Source organism: Sander vitreus, chromosome 9 (assembly GCF_031162955.1).
Source record: "Sander vitreus isolate 19-12246 chromosome 9, sanVit1, whole genome shotgun sequence".
Lineage (NCBI taxonomy): Eukaryota > Metazoa > Chordata > Actinopteri > Perciformes > Percidae > Sander > Sander vitreus.
Window position 1 is genome coordinate 30718432 of NC_135863.1, and position 19635 is coordinate 30738066.

At 43.4% G+C, this 19635-nt stretch overlaps 2 protein-coding genes across 3 annotated transcripts; both read left to right on the forward strand.

Annotated features, from left to right (window-relative positions):
• The first annotated feature begins 434 nt into the window (after positions 1–434).
• Positions 435–12949, forward strand: dhcr24 (24-dehydrocholesterol reductase). The gene is made up of 9 exons (XM_078259654.1): positions 435–845; positions 5801–5956; positions 7430–7535; positions 8028–8146; positions 9941–10204; positions 10289–10432; positions 11450–11647; positions 11739–11917; positions 12105–12949. The coding sequence occupies exons 1-9, from the start codon at positions 615–617 to the stop codon at positions 12256–12258; spliced, it is 1551 nt and encodes a 516-aa protein (XP_078115780.1). The 5' UTR covers positions 435–614; the 3' UTR covers positions 12259–12949.
• A 380-nt stretch (positions 12950–13329) lies between these two features.
• On the forward strand, positions 13330–17947 carry LOC144523794 (transmembrane protein 205). Of its 2 annotated transcripts, XM_078259655.1 has the most exons (4): positions 13332–13454; positions 14653–14889; positions 15582–15745; positions 15831–17947. In XM_078259655.1, exons 2-4 carry the CDS (start codon positions 14790–14792, stop codon positions 16131–16133), a joined length of 567 nt encoding a protein of 188 aa, XP_078115781.1. In that variant the 5' UTR covers positions 13332–13454; positions 14653–14789; the 3' UTR covers positions 16134–17947. The 2 variants fall into 2 exon arrangements, with proteins under 2 accessions (XP_078115782.1, XP_078115781.1); XM_078259656.1 differs by lacking the exon at positions 14653–14889 and having other exon boundaries at positions 13330–13454.
• Positions 17948–19635: the final 1688 nt, after the last annotated feature.

Here is a 19635-nt window from a genome sequence, read left to right on the forward strand (position 1 = left end):
ATGGAACAGTCAACTGAACAAATAAAATAAATTATAAAAAGTCCAAACAACCGTTTTTTTAGGGCCTCAGTATTTTTTAAATCTGACTATAGCCCTGCTATTAATATATTATTTACCAAAAATAATTTGGGAAAAATCTGTTACATATCTGCCTGTATTCATGCACTGAATGGCATAGGCATAAGTTTAGTGTTACTAAACACTGTCGCCAAAAAAACTTCTAATCAACCGGTCAGACATTCTCATGGCTGATATGGGCATTGTAACATATGGGCTGTATGGTGTGACAGCCTCTCTGCTTTATGATTGGTAAAAGGTTAGAAAGGCTACTGCTTCAGTCACTTGTTTGACCAATGAGCGTGAAGCTTTGGTGCTCGGTCCCGCCCCGTTGGCAATTGTAACAAATCGGTGTGGAGCAGGGGAGGGGCCGACCGACCACCTAGCAACACTCACCTATCGCAGTGAAGGGGTGATCGGTTTGGGTTTGGCATAATCGATGCAGAGTTTTCCCCACATGTATCTCCCAGCGGTCAGTTTAATAGTTTAACTAAAGAGTGTGTCAGATACTTTAGTTTGGAGAACGTTCCCATTTGGATCTGAACTGTCCAGAAACGATGGACTCGCTGTTGTATTTAGCCGGCTTGGTCGTTTTGTTCCTGCTGTGGATCAAAGTCAAAGGTCTAGATTACGTGATCGTTCACCAGCGGTGGATATTTGTGTGTTTATTTTTGCTGCCGCTCTCCGTTATATTTGATGTGTATTATTATGTGCGGGCATGGCTCATTTTCAAGATGTGCTCTGCGCCCAAACTGCACGACCAGCGCGTGCGAGACATCCAGCGACAGGTGAGCCATCAACATCGTCATCATCAGTGTGTGTGTGTGTGTGTGTGTGTGTGTGTGTGTGTGCGTGCGTGCGTGCAGTGCAAAACGTTTATTTTCATTTGGTGTGATAAAATAATGCATAAACAGTGGTTTTGAAAAAAGAAACAAACAACATGAGGGTACAGCCCTCCAACACAGATTCGATTAAATTAACCCAATGGAGTTTTATAGTTATAGTAATATCTAACTATAATAATAGTAATAATATCTAAACCCTATACCAGTGTTGACATTTGATCACACAGTGTCTGTTGTTCATGAAAGTTGTGTAAAGTGTATAATTGGTACAGGCCTATGATACTCAGGCCTACTTGGTGAATAAAGTGAGGAGTCCCCTATGTTACATTTGTTTTGCAAGGAATCATGGGTAGTGAAAAACTCACAGCAGTGCAGTGCATTGTGATGTAAAAGTTTGTTGCTCTATCTCTGTCTTATCAATCACTCGTTAATCAGTCATTACAAAAAGTGTTTTATATCTACTTTTATAGCTATTTTGTGAGAAGAGGCTTACACTTAATTATCAAAACATACATTTTCTGTTGAGCCCCATAGCTGTCTCAATAAAAAGTGTTATTTAAAAATGAGAGGTGCTGTCTTAGAAAACAACTGTTACATCATCGTTACGGCTCTTATAATTTCAATATCTGATGGTAGTCCTGTTAAAATGTATTCTTGATGTGTGTCTTTCAATAATAGTGCTGATTAATAGCCCACTGATTTCCTTGGATTTGGGTTATTTGGGCCTGCAAGTTAATGTTCGCTGTAATTCGCTGTAATACTTTCCTGATCGGTTTCAGTGTCCAACAAAATGTGCTAATTGAACCAATCAAATGACATAATACAATGTCCATTCCTACTCTGGAAATTAAGTCTGATACATGTGTGTGTTAGTTGTGTGTTGTTTTCTCACTATCTGCCTGGTAGAGAAATGGCCAGTATTTTCCCACTGGAAGCATGTGAAGGCATATCTCTGTTTGACATTATCAAAAAGAACATTTTGAAGTACCAAAGATTTCATGTTCCATTTTCTCAGGTCCTTAACAACTTTGTCTGTCTGGCAAAATGTTTGATTGAGTCTGACTATGCTGAACATGCTGACTATGTAAGAGGGAGAGCACTGGGAGCACCATGGGGTCAGAGCAGACCGACACCTAATACCTTCCATCCATCCATCTCCATCCATCTTCATCCGCTTATCCGGGGTCGGGTCGCGGGGGTAGCAGCTCCAGCAGGGGACCCCAAACTTCCCTTTCCCGGGCCACATTAACCAGCTCCGACTGGGGGATCCCGAGGCGTTCCCAGGCCAGGTTAGAGATATAATCCCTCCACCTAGTCCTGGGTCTCCCCCGAGGCCTCCTCCCAGCTGGACGTTCCTGGAACACCTCCCTAGGGAAGCGCCCAGGGGGCATCCTTACCAGATGCCCGAACCACCTCAACTGGCTCCTTTCGACGCAAAGGAGCAGGGGCTCTACTCCGAGCTCCTCACGGATAACTGAGCTTCTCACCCTATCTCTAAGGGAGACGCCAGCTACCCTCCTGAGGAAACCCATTTCAGCCGCTTGTACCCTGGATCTTGTTCTTTCGGTCATGACCCAGCCTTCATGACCATAGGTGAGGGTAGGAACAAAAAACTGACCGGTAGATTGAGAGCTTTGCCTTCTGGCTCAGCTCTCTTTTTCGTCTAACGGTGCGATAAATTGAATGTAATACCGCACCTGCTGTGCCGATTCTCCGACCAATCTCCCGCTCCATTGTCCCTCACTCGCGAACAAGACCCCAAGGTACTTGAACTCCTTCACTTGGGGTAAGGACTCATTCCCTACCTGGAGAAGGCACTCCATCGGTTTCCTGCTGAGAACCATGGCCTCCGATTTAGAGGTGCTGATCCTCATCCCAGCCGCTTCACACTCGGCTGCGAACCGATCCAGTGAGTGCTGAAGGTCACAGGCCGATGATGCCATCAGGACCACATCATCTGCAAAAAGCAGCGATGAGATCCCCAGCCCACCGAACTGCAACCCCTCTCCACCCCGACTATGCCTCGATATCCTGTCCATAAATACTACAAACAGGATTGGTGACAAGCGCAGCCCTGGCGGAGGCCAACTCTCACCTGAAAGCGAGTCCGACTTACTGCCGAGAACCCGGACACAGCTCTCGCTTTGGTCGTACAGAGGTGGATGGCCCTGAGAAGGGACCCCCCTCACCCCGTACTCCCGCAGCACCTCCCACAGTATCTCCCGGGGCACCCGGTCATACGCCTTCTCCAGATCCACAAAACACATGTAGACTGGTTGGGCATACTCCCAGGCTCCCTCCAGGATCCTTGCGAGTAAAGATCTGGTCCGTTGTTCCACGACCAGGGACGGAATCCGCATTGTTCCTCTTCAACCTGAGATTCGACTATCGACCGAACCCTCCTTTCCAGCACCTTGGAGTAGACTTTACCGGGAGGCTGAGAAGTGTGATACCCCTGTAATTGGCACACACCCTCTGGTCCCCCTTTTTAAAAAAGGGGAACCACCACCCCGGTCTGCCACTCCTTAGGCACCGTCCCAGACTTCCACGCAATGTTGAAGAGGCGTGTCAACCAAGACAACCCCTCCACACCCAGAGCTTTAAGCATTTCTGGACGGATCTCATCAATTCCTGGGGCTTTGCCACTGTGGAGTTGTTTAACTACCTCAGCAACCTCCACCAGGGAAATTGATGCCAATCCCCCCCTCATCCTCCAGCTCTGCCTCTACCATAGAGGGCGTATTAGTCGGATTTAGGAGTTCCTCAAAGTGCTCCTTCCACCGCCCTATTACCTCCTCAGTTGAGGTCAACAGCGTCCCATCCTTACTGTACACAGCTTGGATGGTTCCCTTCCCCCCTCCTGAGGTGGCGAACGGTTTTTCAGAAGTACCTTGGTGCCGACCGAAAGTCCTTCTCCATGTCTTCTCCGAACTTCTCCCACACACGCTGCTTTGCCTCTTTCACGGCAGAGGCTGCAGCCCTTCGGGCCCTTCGGTACCTTGCAACTGCCTCCGAGTCGTCTGGGATAACATATCCCGGAAAGACTCCTTCTTCAGTCGGACGGCTTCCCTGACCACCGGTGTCCACCACGGTGTTCGTGGGTTACCGCCCCTTGAGGCACCTAAGACCCTAAGACCACAGCTCCTCACCGCAGCTTCAGCAATGGAAACTTTGAACATTGTCCACTCGGGTTCAATGCCCCCCAGCCTCCACAGGGATGCACGAAAAGCTCCGCCCGGAGGTGTGAGTTGAAAGTCTGTCGGACAGGGGCCTCCTCCAGACGTTCCCAATTTACCCGCACTACCCGTTTGGGCTTACCAGGTCTGTCCAGAGTCTTCCCCCCACCCCTGACCCAACTCACCACCAGATGGTGATCGGTTGACAGCTCCGCCCCTCTCTTCACCCGAGTGTCCAAAACATATGGCCTCAGATCAGATGAAACGATTATAAAATCGATCATTGACCTTTGGCCTAGGGTGCTCTGGTACCAAGTACACTTATGAGCATCCCTATGTTCGAACATGGTGTTCGTTATAGACAATCCATGACTAGCACAGAAGTCCAACAACAAACAACCACTGTGGTTTAGATCAGGGAGGCCGTTCCTCCCAATCACGCCTCTCCATGTGTCTCCATCATTACCCACGTGCGCGTTGAAGTCCCCCCAGCAGAACTATGGAGTCCCCGACTGGAGCCCCATGCAGGACTCCACTCAAGGTCTCCAAGAAGGCCGAATACTCTGAACTCTTGTTTGGTGCATATGCACAAACAACAGTCAGAGTTTTCCCCCCCACAACCCGCAGGCGTAGGGAGGCGACCCTCTCGTCCACCGGGTTAAACTCCAACGTAGCGGCGCTCAGCCGGGGGCTTGTGAGTATCCCCACACCCGCCCGGCGCCTCACACCCTGGGCAACTCCAGAGAAGAAAAAGAGTCCAACCCCTATCCAGGAGTATGGTTCCAGAACCAAGACTGTGCGTAGAGGTAAGCCCCACCAGATCTAACCGGTAGCGCTCCACCTCTCGCACAAGTTCCGGCTCCTTCCCCCACAGAGAGGTGACATTCCACGTCCCCCAGAGCCAGCCTCTGCTGCCCGGGTCTGGTCCGTCGAGGCCCCTGACCTTCACTGCCACCCATGTGGCAGCGCACCCGACCCCAGCGGTTCCTCCCACAGGTGGTGGGCCCATGGGATGGAGGGATGTCTGCCACGTAGCTTTTTCGGGCTGTGCCCGACCGGGCTCCGTGGCAAACCCGGCCACCAGACGCTCGCTGACGAGCCCTCCATCTGGGCCTGGCTCCAGACGGGGGCCCCGGGCTTCCTCCGGGCAGGGTCACTTCATCCCTTCCTCGATTTTTCATAGGATTTTTGAACCATTCTTTGTCTGGCCCCTCACCTGAGACCACTTTGCCTTGGGAGACCCTACCAGGAGCACCAAGCTCCAGACAACACAGCCCTCAGGTTCATAGGGACACACAAACCTCTCCACCACGATAAGGTGATGGTTCCCGGAGAAGCACCTAATACCTTGATTACCTAAAATAATTTGGTCAGGTGAGAGGAATCTGACACAAAGTACAGGTAAATCAAACTAGCCACAGGCCTGTGAGAGTTTTTGCCAGTCATGTGGACTCTAAGGGGAATAATAAAATAAAGACACATACAGGCTCATCTCCACAGTGGAATGAATGAGTTGCAAAGATCACAAAATAGACTTTAAAGAGTTAAAATGAGCTGCCAAGGCCTTTGACCTCAAAGAATGACCTTTTATGACATAAAGCCTTGGCAGACAGCCTTATTGGTGGATTAGTAAAATAGGTGAATAGTCAGATATTCTGTGTATTCCTTGTCACTTAAGAGATAATCATCCGTTCTTCTCGGTGTCATGTGTTCTGATTTCAGGTTCGTGAGTGGAGGAAGGACGGCAGTAAGACCTACATGTGTACGGGTCGGCCCGGCTGGCTTACCGTATCTCTCAGAGTGGGGAAATACAAGAAAACCCACAAGAACATCATGATCAACATGATGGACATTCTGGAGGTGGACACAAAGAGGCAGGTAGGTAGCCTGACAAGCAAGACCCACATCAAGATGTTTGGTCTGGGGCTCAATCCGAGGGGCGGGATAAACGGTTGTCTTTCAAATTACTGCTGCATGCAATAGGATAGCTCTACAACCAAGCAGAGCAACGAAGAAGGTTGCGGAGCTAGTTGATAGATTCAACTTTTGCCGTATCCGGTCGGCAAAACTCTGAACACATCTTCCTTTTTTAAGAATGACTTCAGTGCCGTTCTTTGTTCTTTTCTCAAAGAAAAGCTTAACTCCAAGTCTTCCAGAGTCGCGGCCAAAGCTGATTCAAAACACCGCTGTTTGCCAGCAGCAGCAGCCATAAGCCCGCCCACTGACTCTATACACGATGTGATTGGCCTGACCAGAGTTTGGTTTTTCCAGCTCGCAAGCCAACGGAGAGTTGCTAGACTGACCCTGGCTACAAATTACATTTGCTGCCGCTAGGGTGCGTCTAGATTTCTAGGCTAGGAGGTAGGAGGATTCAACAGACACTTTGTGTTTAGGGCTCACTAACACACTGAACTAAGATGAACATAGTAAATAGTATACCTACCAAACATCTGCATGTTAGCATTGTCATTGTGAGCATGTTAGCATGCTTACATTAGCATTTAGCTCAAAGCAGCACTATGCCTAAGCATGGCACAGAGCCACTCGCATGGCTGTAGACTCTCAGTCTGGTTACAGTTTTGTTCATCATTTACTTTGTACTCACTAAAGTAACTGCTTAAATTGTAAGCCTAACCAGCCTTAATCCACTTCATTTAAATTTAAAATTGGCTCAATAATTTTACTGTTTACTAAATAAAATTTGGCTGATGTGGGGGTTTGATCATCTGACTGCCTCTGTTTTTGGCCACATTGGACCTGTATTCCCAGTTCTCAGCATTTAAAGGAACACACCGACTTATTGGGACTTTAGCTCATTCACCGTATCCCCCAGAGTTAGATAAGTCCATACATACCCTTCTCATCTCCCTGCGTGTCATAACTCTGTCTGACGCGCCCAGCTTAGTTAGCCTAGCTTAGCACAGATCCTGTAGGCTCCATCTAGCCTACTGCTCCCAATAAGTGACAAAATAACACCAACATTTTCCTATTTACATTTTGTGATTTGTATAGTCACAGCGTGTACAAATAACAAGGTCACATGAGACACAGCCATCTTCTAACCGTATACATACTGGGAACTATATTCTTAGAAGGCGAAGCACTGCTACTTGGGCGGAGTGATTTGCTCGCAGCACCTGAGAAGGAGCAGAGAGTTCGCCTGGAGTTTGCTCAGAGTTGGAGTAATACAGGATACGGTGGATAAGCTAAAGTACCAATAAGTCCGCGTGTTCCTTTAACCTGTTGAATATGAATGTTACTTTAACTGTTACTCATTAAAATGTACCTTGCTGGATTTTGTATTGTCAGCCTGATGGCGGATCTTTACTCAGAGTAATCTTTGTTTTTTAGGTGGTGAGAGTAGAACCGCTGGCCAACATGGGTCAGGTGACCGCACTCCTCACCTCTATTGGCTGGACACTGCCTGTGCTACCCGAGCTCGATGACCTCACTGTGGGTATGTCGTTCGTATTACTGTGGATTATTTTCTGGGGAATCATCATAGAGTGGCATCATCTGTGGCTCTTGGGTTTCTAGAAATAGACGCACTGATGATTTCCGCAGCTCATTGTTGAGTGAGGCAGGTTCTGCATCTCCTCAATCAATCACTGTATCCTGTTAGGAGCACCAGCGACTTCTCTAATGCTGTTAGAGGATTGATGGTGTAGCTGGAAATATGAAACTGGGAGGAAATGGCTGCAGTGTTGGAAGCACCCCTGGATCGGGTTTCACAATGGATTTCCTGATGCCATAAACTGTGCATCAACAATCTAATGTTTTCTCATCAGGCCACGGTACATTCATTTATCCTCATATCCCAGCAGGCACATACTTACTCACTCCCAGCAGGCAAGCGCTGCTTTCTGCTTGTTTGTACGCTGTTGGGTCTCACCTGTGAGGATATTGAATTACTCCGAGCAAATCTTTAATTCTCTCTCTCCTCCCTCAGGTGGTTTGGTGATGGGTACAGGCATTGAGTCATCCTCTCACATTTACGGGCTGTTTCAGCACATCTGTGTCGCATTTGAACTGGTTCTGGCTGATGGCAGCTTAGTACGCTGCACTGAGGTGAGTACTGAGTATGTGTGCCGTGTGTTATGTTTAACCAGTGATCCCCATGGCAAATTCACAAGTACTCCACTCATGGTTTTAATTTAACTTGTGAACTTGTGACTTCCCATTCACGAGATGGGAAGTCATTTACACAACCCGTGAACTTCCGAGGTTGTGAATACAACAAGAGGGGGGCGTTCATGTGGACTTTTCTAATAAACACAAGCCCACTTGAAGGCTCGATAAGCACTCTTCCTCTGTCACGTGAACATACTCGTAGCTCGGCTGGACCTTATGTTGAAGCCAGACCCTCCCCAGGGTTATTATTATTTGTTTCAACAAACACGATTTGTTGAAATGAACAGTTATTACCACTTAATGAGTAAACAGGGAACAGGCTTCAGCTCTGTAATATTTTAGCTTCACTCATTAGTAGCACAGATTGGGCCATGCTAAACACGCATTATATTATATCTATATGACACGTTTAACTTGACCGTTAGAGTAAAATATTGTTATACAGAATAAAGTGAAGGCAATTGAAGGGTAATAAAAAATGTCACCCTTTTCAGAGTGATAATGTTCAAACCCTAATAGCGATAAGAATTCACATCTACTGTTTCTCAAAACTGACTTCTATTAGCAACTGCAGAATAAAGTCCTGTTACTGAGACATGATTTTTGTATTCTGCATATGGCGGAACGCACCTTTTATGATCCATGGCACACAAAATGTTTTAAAACTAATTTTATGTAATTTTTTTCTTTTCTTCTTTTTTTTTTTTTTTTACAGTAAATCCTGCAGGAAAGTGCTTAAATAAAAAGAAATCAGGAGCATGTAAAATTAAAGACCCTATAAAAACTGGGTGAAACGTCCGCTGCGATTGGCTCCCGATTGGCTCCCGATTGGTCGGGCAGGTGTATGGGCGGGACTTCCATACCTGGGGCTCCACTAGAGGGTGACACGGGAATCAATTGTCGCTCCCATCCCATCCCGAGCCCACGAAAATACTCCCGTCATATCCCGATCACGTGACTGCCCCCCCCCCCCCCCCAAAAAAAAAGTCCCGAAAAATTCTGAGACTTTGAGGGTTTGAGACCAAGACCAAGACCAAGGTAGGGCGAGACCGAGTTAAGACCAAGACCAGATTTGTGTTAGACAGCCAGAGCTTCCTCCCCTGTCTCCCGCATTCACTTTCTTGGGAGTGCGTGTAAAGGGGGCGGGGAGAGGGGGGGTTTACGGTAACAAATTTCAAATTAGATATAAATCAAGTTATTGGTTGCATTTGCAAGTTTTAACACATGGGCATAAATCAGACAATGCAATTTGTGATATCCCTGAAGTTCTGGTCTTGCCCGGTCTTGAAATAAAATCCCCAGTCCTCTTTATCTGAGACCGAGACAAGGCAGAGTAAAAATGCAGTTGATTCCGAGACGAGACCAAGACCTTCAAAAATGGGTCTTAAGACCGATCTCAAGTACTACGACACCGATATACAGCCTATGTTTTCAAACAGTCCCTAACCAAAAGAGAGCCAGACTAAGTTGAATGTGTTGTATAGGCCCCAGTTACATGTTGTGTAATTGTCCCACCAAGTAAAGCCAAAAGAGCGGTCTCCTTGTGGAGAAGATGAAATGGCCGATGCTGTGAGGCTTGCTAATGGTTTAGTTTACAAAGCCAACGTGCGAGGCGAGTAGCCTCACAATTAAAGCCCAGAAGGCCGAGACCACATTCATCACCGCAAATGTGCCATAGCCACGTACATTTCGTTCTTGTTCAAATAGACAATTCATTTGTCTGTCACCTAGGAGGAGAATCCGGACCTGTTCCACGCCGTCCCGTGGTCCTGTGGAACTCTGGGGTTCCTGGTTGCAGCGGAGATTAAAATAATCCCCGCTAAACCCTGGGTGAAGCTGCGCTATGAGCCGGTCAGAGGGCTGGAGAACATCTGTAAACGGTTCACTGAAGCATCGGAGGACAAGCAGAACTCGTTTGTAGAGGGCCTCCAGTACAGTCGAGACACCGCCGTCATCATGACGGGAACAATGACTGACCACGCTGAGCCTGATAAGGTAAAATGTTTAGCAGCGTGTAATCGACTTGTTTTCACAGGTTATGTCACATTTAACCTCCTCCCTTTTCCTCTCTGACATCAGATCAACAGAATCGGCCTGCACTTTAAACCGTGGTTCTTTAAACACGTGGAGGGCTACCTGAAGGGCGACTACGCAGGAGTTGAATACATCCCTCTGAGACAGTACTATCATAGACACACGCGGAGCATCTTCTGGGAGCTTCAGGTACTGACAAAATCACACAGAGGCTTTTTCCATGACCTTTAGGATTACATTAGTAAGTACTGTACTGCACATATCTGCCAGATATTTGCTTGTCATCATGTTATCCTTGCTCACTTCTCTTTATTACACTCCAGTGCTTTTTCTCTGCTTTTTCACATGCACGCACACACACACAAACACACATGCACACGCGCACGCCATTAGCCATTAGTGAGAAGGGCTTGGCATCCTTTGTTTTCTGAAACAGTAAATGGCTGATGAATTATGCATAGTTGTGGTTTGACAAATACCTACTGGAGCTGGCTCTGGGCTTTTGGGTGCTGTCTGTTTTTGAAAGGTTTTTGTAGACAGTGCAAAGTAAAAGTCAGGCAGAAAGAGAGCTGACCGTCGTTTTGATTACATCAACAATTTGTGATCGACATCATTAATGTGTTGGACAGGGAGACGTGAGAGAGTTTTGGAATGTTGTGGCTACCCTCTGCTGGAATATAAGAGCAATGCAACTGGATTGTATCCGTGTCTCATCTTAATTAAGCTGGAACACATACTATGGCAAATGATATGCTCATGTAGAAATGCAACATTATATGATAAAAAACCACAAGATAGGTGGATTGTTTATTGTCCTTTTTCATGGAAAGTTGTTTCCAACATAACATCTTGAATGTACTTCTGGTGTCTGGCCGACAGCCCAAATCTCAAGAAACAGAGAAAGACAGGTGATCCTCACATTGAGAGACTGAAATCAGCAAATGTTTGGCTTAATAAATTACTTAAACGATGACTTATCATAATTGTTCCCCTAATTGTTTCAGCACTAGTTAGAACACAATGCATCACTGCGATGCATCAACCAATGTGTCCCTGAGCAAGACACTTAACCCCTAGTTGCTCCAGAGGCGTGCAACCTTTCATATATAGCAATTGTAAGTCGCTTTGGATGAAAGCGTCAGCTAAATGACATGTAATATAACCCGTTTGTGTACATCTCTGTGTATATTTGTGTCCTTTCTGTAGGATATTATTCCTTTCGGCAACAACCCAATATTTCGTTGGCTTTTTGGATGGATGGTTCCTCCGAAGATCTCACTGTTGAAGCTCACCCAGGGAGAGACCATCAGACGGCTTTATGAACAGCACCACGTGGTCCAGGACATGCTGGTACCCATGAAGAATCTGCAGGATGCCATCACGCGCTTCCACCAGGACATTGACGTAAGGCTCAGATGTGAAGGAAGCCTCTAAATATCTGCTGTACATAGAACATACTCGTGTTTGAACTCCTGCACGTCTTGTGTAATTTCAGGTTTACCCTCTGTGGCTGTGTCCATTCCTGTTGCCGCCAGGCAGAGGGATGGTCCACCCCAAAGGTCAAGAGGAGGAGTTGTATGTGGATATTGGGGCTTATGGAGAGCCCAAAGTCAAACACTTTGAAGCTAAAGCATCAACGCGTCAGCTGGAGAAGTTTGTTAGAGATGTGCATGGGTAAGTCTCAAATAATAAGTGAAATGTAGCATTGGTAACTAAGGTGAAATCTTTGTAATGATATTGATAATGTTACGCCCATGACTAGTGCTGAAACGATTAATAACTGGAACAAAGAAAATATAATGACATTTACATTCACGCTTCGCTTGCATTTATATGTACATGTGCCATCTGCCTCCTGCAGGTTCCAGATGCTGTATGCAGATGTGTACATGAACCGAGAAGAGTTTTGGGAGATGTTTGACGGACAGCTCTATCACAGACTGAGAGACGAACTAGGCTGTAAGGAGGCCTTCCCGGAGGTCTACGACAAAATCTGTAAATCTGCCCGACACTGAACCCCATCACTGGTACCTGACCTCCGCCCTGTGTCACAGATACACTCAGGCTCTGACTGCAAGTCATGTTTGACGGCTGCTTCTGGTTTGGGGATGTTTCAACAAAAACAAAAAACTGTTTTATTCAAAGATACTTTTTAAGAATTTGAAAATAAGCTTTGCTCACACTACTACAAGCTAAGGTGTTGTTTTTGGCAGCTAAACTGTCTTAAGAGGCCCTTCTATCAATGTGAGGCAAGATCACAAGTATTGTTATACTTTTGAGTATGATGAATGTATTTTATGTTGCCCTTTTCTGTACACTACAGCTTGTTTTAACATTCATGTTCTGATTCCATGTGCTGCTTAACTCCCTATGTGTAACTTGTCCTTGTAGGGAGCATATTGCACCAAATATCTTTCCCTTCTTCTTTTTTTTGTTGTTGTAATGTGTGTGTTCGGCCTTATCATGACAGAACCTTTGCATTTCTCTGTACAACAGGTCAGCCTTACCGAGTGCCATAGACTTTGAAAACATGACTTCCTGATTAGCGTCATATCCATATTTTAAAATACATAGGCTACTTTTGTGATAAATATATGAAGAAATCAAACAAACTATATTGTAAGCTACCTATTTTGATATCAAAATCACTTATCACCAGGACCGTGTGATTGAATTAATTAATAAAAAATTCTTTTCTGGAGTAAATATTCTTGTGCTTTTTTAAATATAACGTTAGATTCTGTAGTTATTGGGGGAGTAATATCATGTCGCACTAGTAACAAGGGTTCACAAATAATATCCACAGCTTTTTAGTGCAATTATTCAAGTTTAGCAATTCAAATTAAAATATAAATGATTCAAATTCAGTTTCTGGTGGCACATATTTCAGCCCATAGATTTGTTGTTATTTGAATAACAGCACAGTGTAAAGCTAAGCTTTTCATTAGTTTTGTTTCTGTATCCTTCAACTTCTTTTACATGGGAGTCTGTTAAGAGCTGTTCGGGATTTTTTTCCAGAGCACACGGTGACCATTAAAAATAATACTATTAATAAAAAATACTGAGGTGACGTTTATGTATGTTCCGCCTTCTTCTTCACTGACTTGTTGTAATGTGAGTTAGCAGCGAAGGCGAAGCTGTTAGCAGCTAAGTCTACTACCAGAGCCGAAGACATCTGCAACAAGCTGTCTGGAATTATTGTTCAACACAGGTAGGCTGTACTCAAGACTCTTTACAATAAAAGTTATAGTGTTAAACAACTCTCTGTGTTTTTTTAAAGGTGACGGTTGCTGACTTTAAGGACTGTGAACTGCAGTAATAGTTCTCTAAGTAAAGCTAACTTCCACAGTTAACTTAAGCTAACGCTAGCTGTTAGTCTATTTTTATAATCTACTACGCGGTGGTATTTTTGTACATATATATAACGTTAGCGTTAGCAGACGTTAATAGCTGGCGTTAGCTTACGAAATAGTTTGTTTTCGCAAAGGTGACTTTGAAGATTTGGTGCTGCCAAATGTAGCTGCTGTCGGGGTTGTTTGGAGTTTAATCATTCAGCACTGTTTGATTTTAGCCTGCAGACTTTGAGAATGAATTGTTAGTTTCTAGTGGTCTGTTTGACGTCTGTACACTGAGGTCAAGACAGCGACCTGGTTTCCTTGACAACAATGCGGAAGTTTAATTTAAGGTACACACTATTGTCCTAGACTTCTTCCAACATTGACAGAAATACAACACTAACGTTACCCTGTTGGTTGTTTTATCTGCTTGGGAAGCTGGGTAAGCTGCCGCTGTCCCAGTAACAAGAGGTGTGTAGTTATTAGGGCTGGGCGATATATCGATATTATATTGATATCGTGATATGAGACTAGAGATATCTAGTCATATCTAGTCATCTATATCTAGTCCTATCGTCTTAAATTTTGGATATCGTAATATCGTGACATGATGACATAAATGTTGTCTTTTACTGGTTTTAAAGGCTGCATTACAGTAAAGTGATGTACTTCTCTGAACCTACCAGACTGTTCTAGCTGTTCTATTATTCGCCTTTTCCCCACTTAGGTAGACATTATGTCCACATTACTGATGATTATTTATCTAAAATCTAAGTGTGAAGATATTTTGTTAAAGTACCAATTGTCAACCCTAGAATATCGCCGCAATATCGATATCGAGGTATTTGGTCAAGAATATCGTGATATCTGATTTTCTCCATATCGCCCAGCCCTAGTAGTTATTATCTAAAGGTGTGGATGAGTACACTAAGTTTCTGCATGGCAGTAATCCTAAACAATTTGGCCTGCATTGACTGGGGTGAAACCATAGAAGCTTTTACCCAGTTTTGTTACTATATGTTGCATGTTATCACATCCTTATCATACTGCATATGATTATGTATTGTTTTGCAGAGGCTTTCAAGTGGAGCATCAAGTGCTCACCCCCCCTTGCAAAAGAAATAAAGCATTACTGGTCTTGCCTGACGGTGCTGTTTTGGAGACTACAGTGGGGTCCAGACTGGAGAAGAAAGAGGCTGAGCAGGAAAAGCATGGCCACTAACAATGAGCCCACGTTCACTGTCAAGCTGCTGCAGCTGCTGCTGCTCTCCACCTACTGGGGAATGCAGATTTGGGTCACCTTTATATCTAGTTAGTACCATGCACACAGAAACGTACTATAGAAGTACACAAGAAAGTTAGAAACACAATGATGACTGAAGTGTTCTTTTCAATGTGTGTTTACACCTGTATTTAGATGTGTCCACTTAACAAGTGTGAACAGGACCTCAGTGAAGCACCTTTTTTTTATTGGTCACCTTTATGTCTACACCCAGACCATGACTTGTTTTTGCTTTAGTTCAGTCACCAATAATCCAAGATCTACTCTACTATTATTAACAGAAAATGACCCCTTGATCACCAGTACATTGCAACATCTGAGCTTCCTGCCAGTATTTAACCACACGCCCTATGTTTCTGTCACATTTCTATTGTGGTATAGCCTTGTCTCTGTATTCAGGCAAACACAGTGTTGTAATGTATCAAGCATTTGGATTGATGTATGCGTCTGAAATTATCAGGGAAATTCTGATAAACATAGTGTGATTAAGTCATACTAGATTTGGGATACCGTACATCTTAATTTGATTATTCAAATTCAAATTAACTTTGACTTAATTAGGGTAGAGGTCATCAGAAATTGTTATTTTCAGTTTCAGGATATTTCAGTTCCATGTAAAAGTAGTCCCTGTTAGACCATGATGAATGAGTGTTTTTTTTATGACTTAAGAGCCAGTAGGCGCCCTACAGTGCTAATGCGTTGTTCTGTTTTTTTTGCTCAGGCTTTGTAATGGACAACCACCTGAACAGACACACTTATGGGTTTATCCAGAGTCGTCTTGTCCCATTCTACCTCCACTTGGGTTCAGCTTGTGCCTTCTTTAACCTCACTATCTACGCTGTGTATCATCCCAGCGACATGCTGAACGACAGAGAATCCTTTCAGGTGTGTTGTGTGTTCAACATCATCGCATTGCATAAAACCAATTTCAGAATATTTCTTTAATCTCTGACTCTACTTTCCCCACCAGATCTTCATCTTCTTTGTGTCGGTGACAGTCGCAGCTATCAACGCTCAGTGGTTTGGCCAAATGACATCAGAAATCATGGCGGACATGCACCTTATCGAGCAGGCGTGCGGATTGGGTCAGGACATCGGCCTTTCGTCGAACCGCGAAGCTTACGCCAAGCTGTCTGAGACGGACGTCAAATACAGACACCTCAGCAGTCGCCTGTGGCTGTACAGACTGCTGTCCTCCCTCTGTAACCTCTGCTGCTTAGGCTGCAACTTCTACAGCCTCTGTTACATCGCAGAGAACCTTGTCACACTTTGAACTGACACATAGCAGCTGTACGGTTAACTCTCTGAAAAATTGTCAGTCCCGCACACTCACTTTCAAATCTAAATGTATATTTTTGTACCAAACCTGTAAGTCATATATTTAATACATAGTTGTTTGTCTCTCTGCGGTGTTAGCCTTGTTGTTCTCGTGCTTTGGGGGTTAATGACAGGATACAACTGCCATGCTAAGATTTTGGCCCTCGATTTGTGTTGCTTTTGAAACAAACAGGGCCACTAAAGCTGCATTTCTCTCCTTAAGGTTGTAGGGCGACAAATCAGGTTCTGCAATGAGTAATGCCTCACCTTTCACCTAGTGTGGCTGAGGCTGGTGGCTGCCTTGATATGTTCCCTTCACTATTACAATTTAGTACCTTTCAGGAACCTAAAAGCATTACAACATTAGAGATGTTTTTTAAATGCAGTACCAGAGAAATTATAACAGAAAATAGCTACATTTTTTGCATCTTGTTATGTGTAAGCAAAAGGAAAAACATAAGATGTGCTCCCGTGCTGCTCAGCCCTGCTCTTCCTGTTTGGGTGTAGTTTAAATACTTTGTTGTCATAGGTTTGTCTAGCTAACCTTTATGTTACCTTAAGTAAACTGAAAGGCTGTACTATCTTTAGCTCTCCTGGCTGCTTTTTTCCTATATGGTATAGAATCAATTCTGCTTTTAGCCTTTTCAAACCACACTTGCGCCAGTGGTTTGTTAATTGGTATATTGGATCTGGGATTAATTGGTTTGTAAACAGCTCCAGTGTATTGCCCTGTAATTATGTAGATACTATAAGATTGGTTGCACAGCAGGTTGGTCTAGTTGTGAGAAAGGATGGTATGGTAGAAAGTATTGTTTAGACTTGCTGAGGTGATGTGGGTCTATTACGACAATAGTACGGAGTCCCCAGAAAATCACGGTGGGAAAAACGTTTCTCGGTGCTCTTGCAAAATGGATATAGATATAAAATAGAGCTAAAGGGGAGGAAAATGCCTGGCGCCCAGGATGTCAGGCTTTATACCCACACCCCTTTCACTAAGCATTTCACCCAGTATGACCATCCTTGTAACCTTACAGTGTGCCTCAACTGAAAATGACATCAGATCTATATATATATTTAAAGATTTTACAAAGCTTTTGGGTCTTTAGCTTGAATTCCTCACGTTTTGCTCTGTTCTCTAACACCTCCATGTACCGTATGTCAGTCATTATGTGTCCAAACAGCTGTGGGGAAAATGTATGCAGCCATGATTGGAAATTAAGCCAAATAATTTTTGAGTTGTACTCGCACTAGAGTAGTATTCTGTGCAGTACTCTTCTTAGGTGTCAGATTCGTATCTTTGCGTTGGTTGTTTTGTGTGCAGAGAGGATCTGTGGTGTGGTCAACAAACCTCTCCATGCTATGATGACCTCTCCTTTTTGACTTGTCCTAGTTCACCTAAGTAGCTGCTTAGGTGAAACTCTTCTATCAATGTTTCTTCTTTCTCCTGTTCCTTTAGTTTACGTTGGCCTGTACTACATGTCCATTAAACCAAAGTAAAAAATGCCATTAACATCAACTACCGTTGTGTAATCAGGGCAAAGGCAGACGAGTACTAATTCTGAAACTACTCTTATATTTGTCCAGACCAAACTGATAAAGGTGACTCTTACGTGCCCATAACTGGCAAATGTAATTACCTGGTTTTAAATTGCACACTTTTTTTTTTTTTTTTTTTTTTTTTATTGTGTTGCTTGTTAGCTCGGGCAGTTTTAAACAAAAAATGTCAATGCAAATCATTTAAATGTTTTGTTCATAAACAAATAAGCTGTACACTTTAATTTTAGAAGACCACTTTACATTATTTGTGGATGTTTCTGCCAGTTTGCGATAATGTGTTATAATTATAATAAAAATAGTTAATGTGGCTTTTGTTATACTGAATGTAAGTTGCCTGAAGACTGATGAAAAAAGTCATAGTATAGTATGTAGGAAAAAGTAATACGAGAGCTTATCCGCTGTACAATGACCCTCTAGATGCATGACATTGAGTAGGCTATAAAGGGCTTATACCATGTACCCAAAATATATGTAAAACTGTCTTTTTCTGACATACTATACTGACTTTTTTCGACATATACTATGGCTTTTTTTGACATACTATACCATGACTTTTTTATTACTTATTTTCAACATACTTTTTCAATACCATTACTCTTTTATTGCTTTTTTTGACACACTATACTACAGTATGACCTTTTTCGACAAACTGTACTATGACTTTTTTGACTTACTACACTATGACTTTTTATTACTTTTTTTAACAAACTATAATGATTTTTTTGAAATACTATATTATGACTTTGTCGACATACTATACTATTACTTTTATTGCTTTTTCCGACATACTGTCTCTAGTGTAGTATGTCCAAAAAAGTCATAGTATAGTATGTCAAAAAAGTCATAAAAATCCATAGTTTGTCAAAAAAGTAATAACAAAGTCATAGTATAATAGGTTGAAAAAAGTAATAAAAAGTCATAGTATAGTATGTCGAAAAAGGTCATATTAAAGTCAAGGGGGTAAGCGAGCATCCGGAAAGCGTACCTCCTATGGGGAGATTGTAGGCTAACAAGCCATCACCCCCCCGTTAACATTCCATTGACTCCCATTCATTTTGGTGTCACTTTGACAGCGAATAACTTTACATCTGAAGCATTTAAAGACTATTTGTCCATTATTTTTTCTAAAGAAACATAACATTGTATAAAAAGCTCCATTACCTTGTATCTCACGTTATGGCTCCATGGCAGACGTTTTTGTAAAAATAGGCTATCGATTGTGTCATAACCACGCGACTTTCTGTCTCATAGTAGAGAAATTACCGTAAAGTCAGGAGAAGCTTGCAGGCAGTTTTGACTTACATTAGCTGTTTAAGTTTAATTACTAATGTTAACTTGCATTTTAGTGATCAATAATGAGCCTGTGTCTATGTTATCTCCTTACATATACCTACGCTCTCCGTCTCTGCAAGATTCTGAATGATTGAGATTTCTCTTGGCACAGCTACCAGAAGACTTCCAACTTTCAGACAGGTTGCTCACGTCACATCTACGTCGTCAAGCTCAGTTTGAGGCTGCGCAGCACGCTCAGCCATCACCGGAAAAGTGACTTCACTGATCTCCGTCGAAGTCTATGGCGTCGCTGTGTCCATTCTTTTACGGTCTATGAGTAAAGTATGTCGTAGAAAAAGGTCATAGAATAGTATGTCGAAAAAAGTCATAGTAGAGTATGTGGGAAAAAAGTCCTATTATAGTATGTCGAAAAAGGTCATACTATGACCTTTTTTTTTACATACTATACCATGACTTTTTCGACTTACTATACTATGGCTTTTTTGACATACTACACTATGACGTTTTATGACCTTTTTCGACATACTATGCTATGACTTTTGGGCATGCTATACTATGTTTTTTTATTACTTTTTTGACCTATTAAACTATGACATTTTTTATTACTT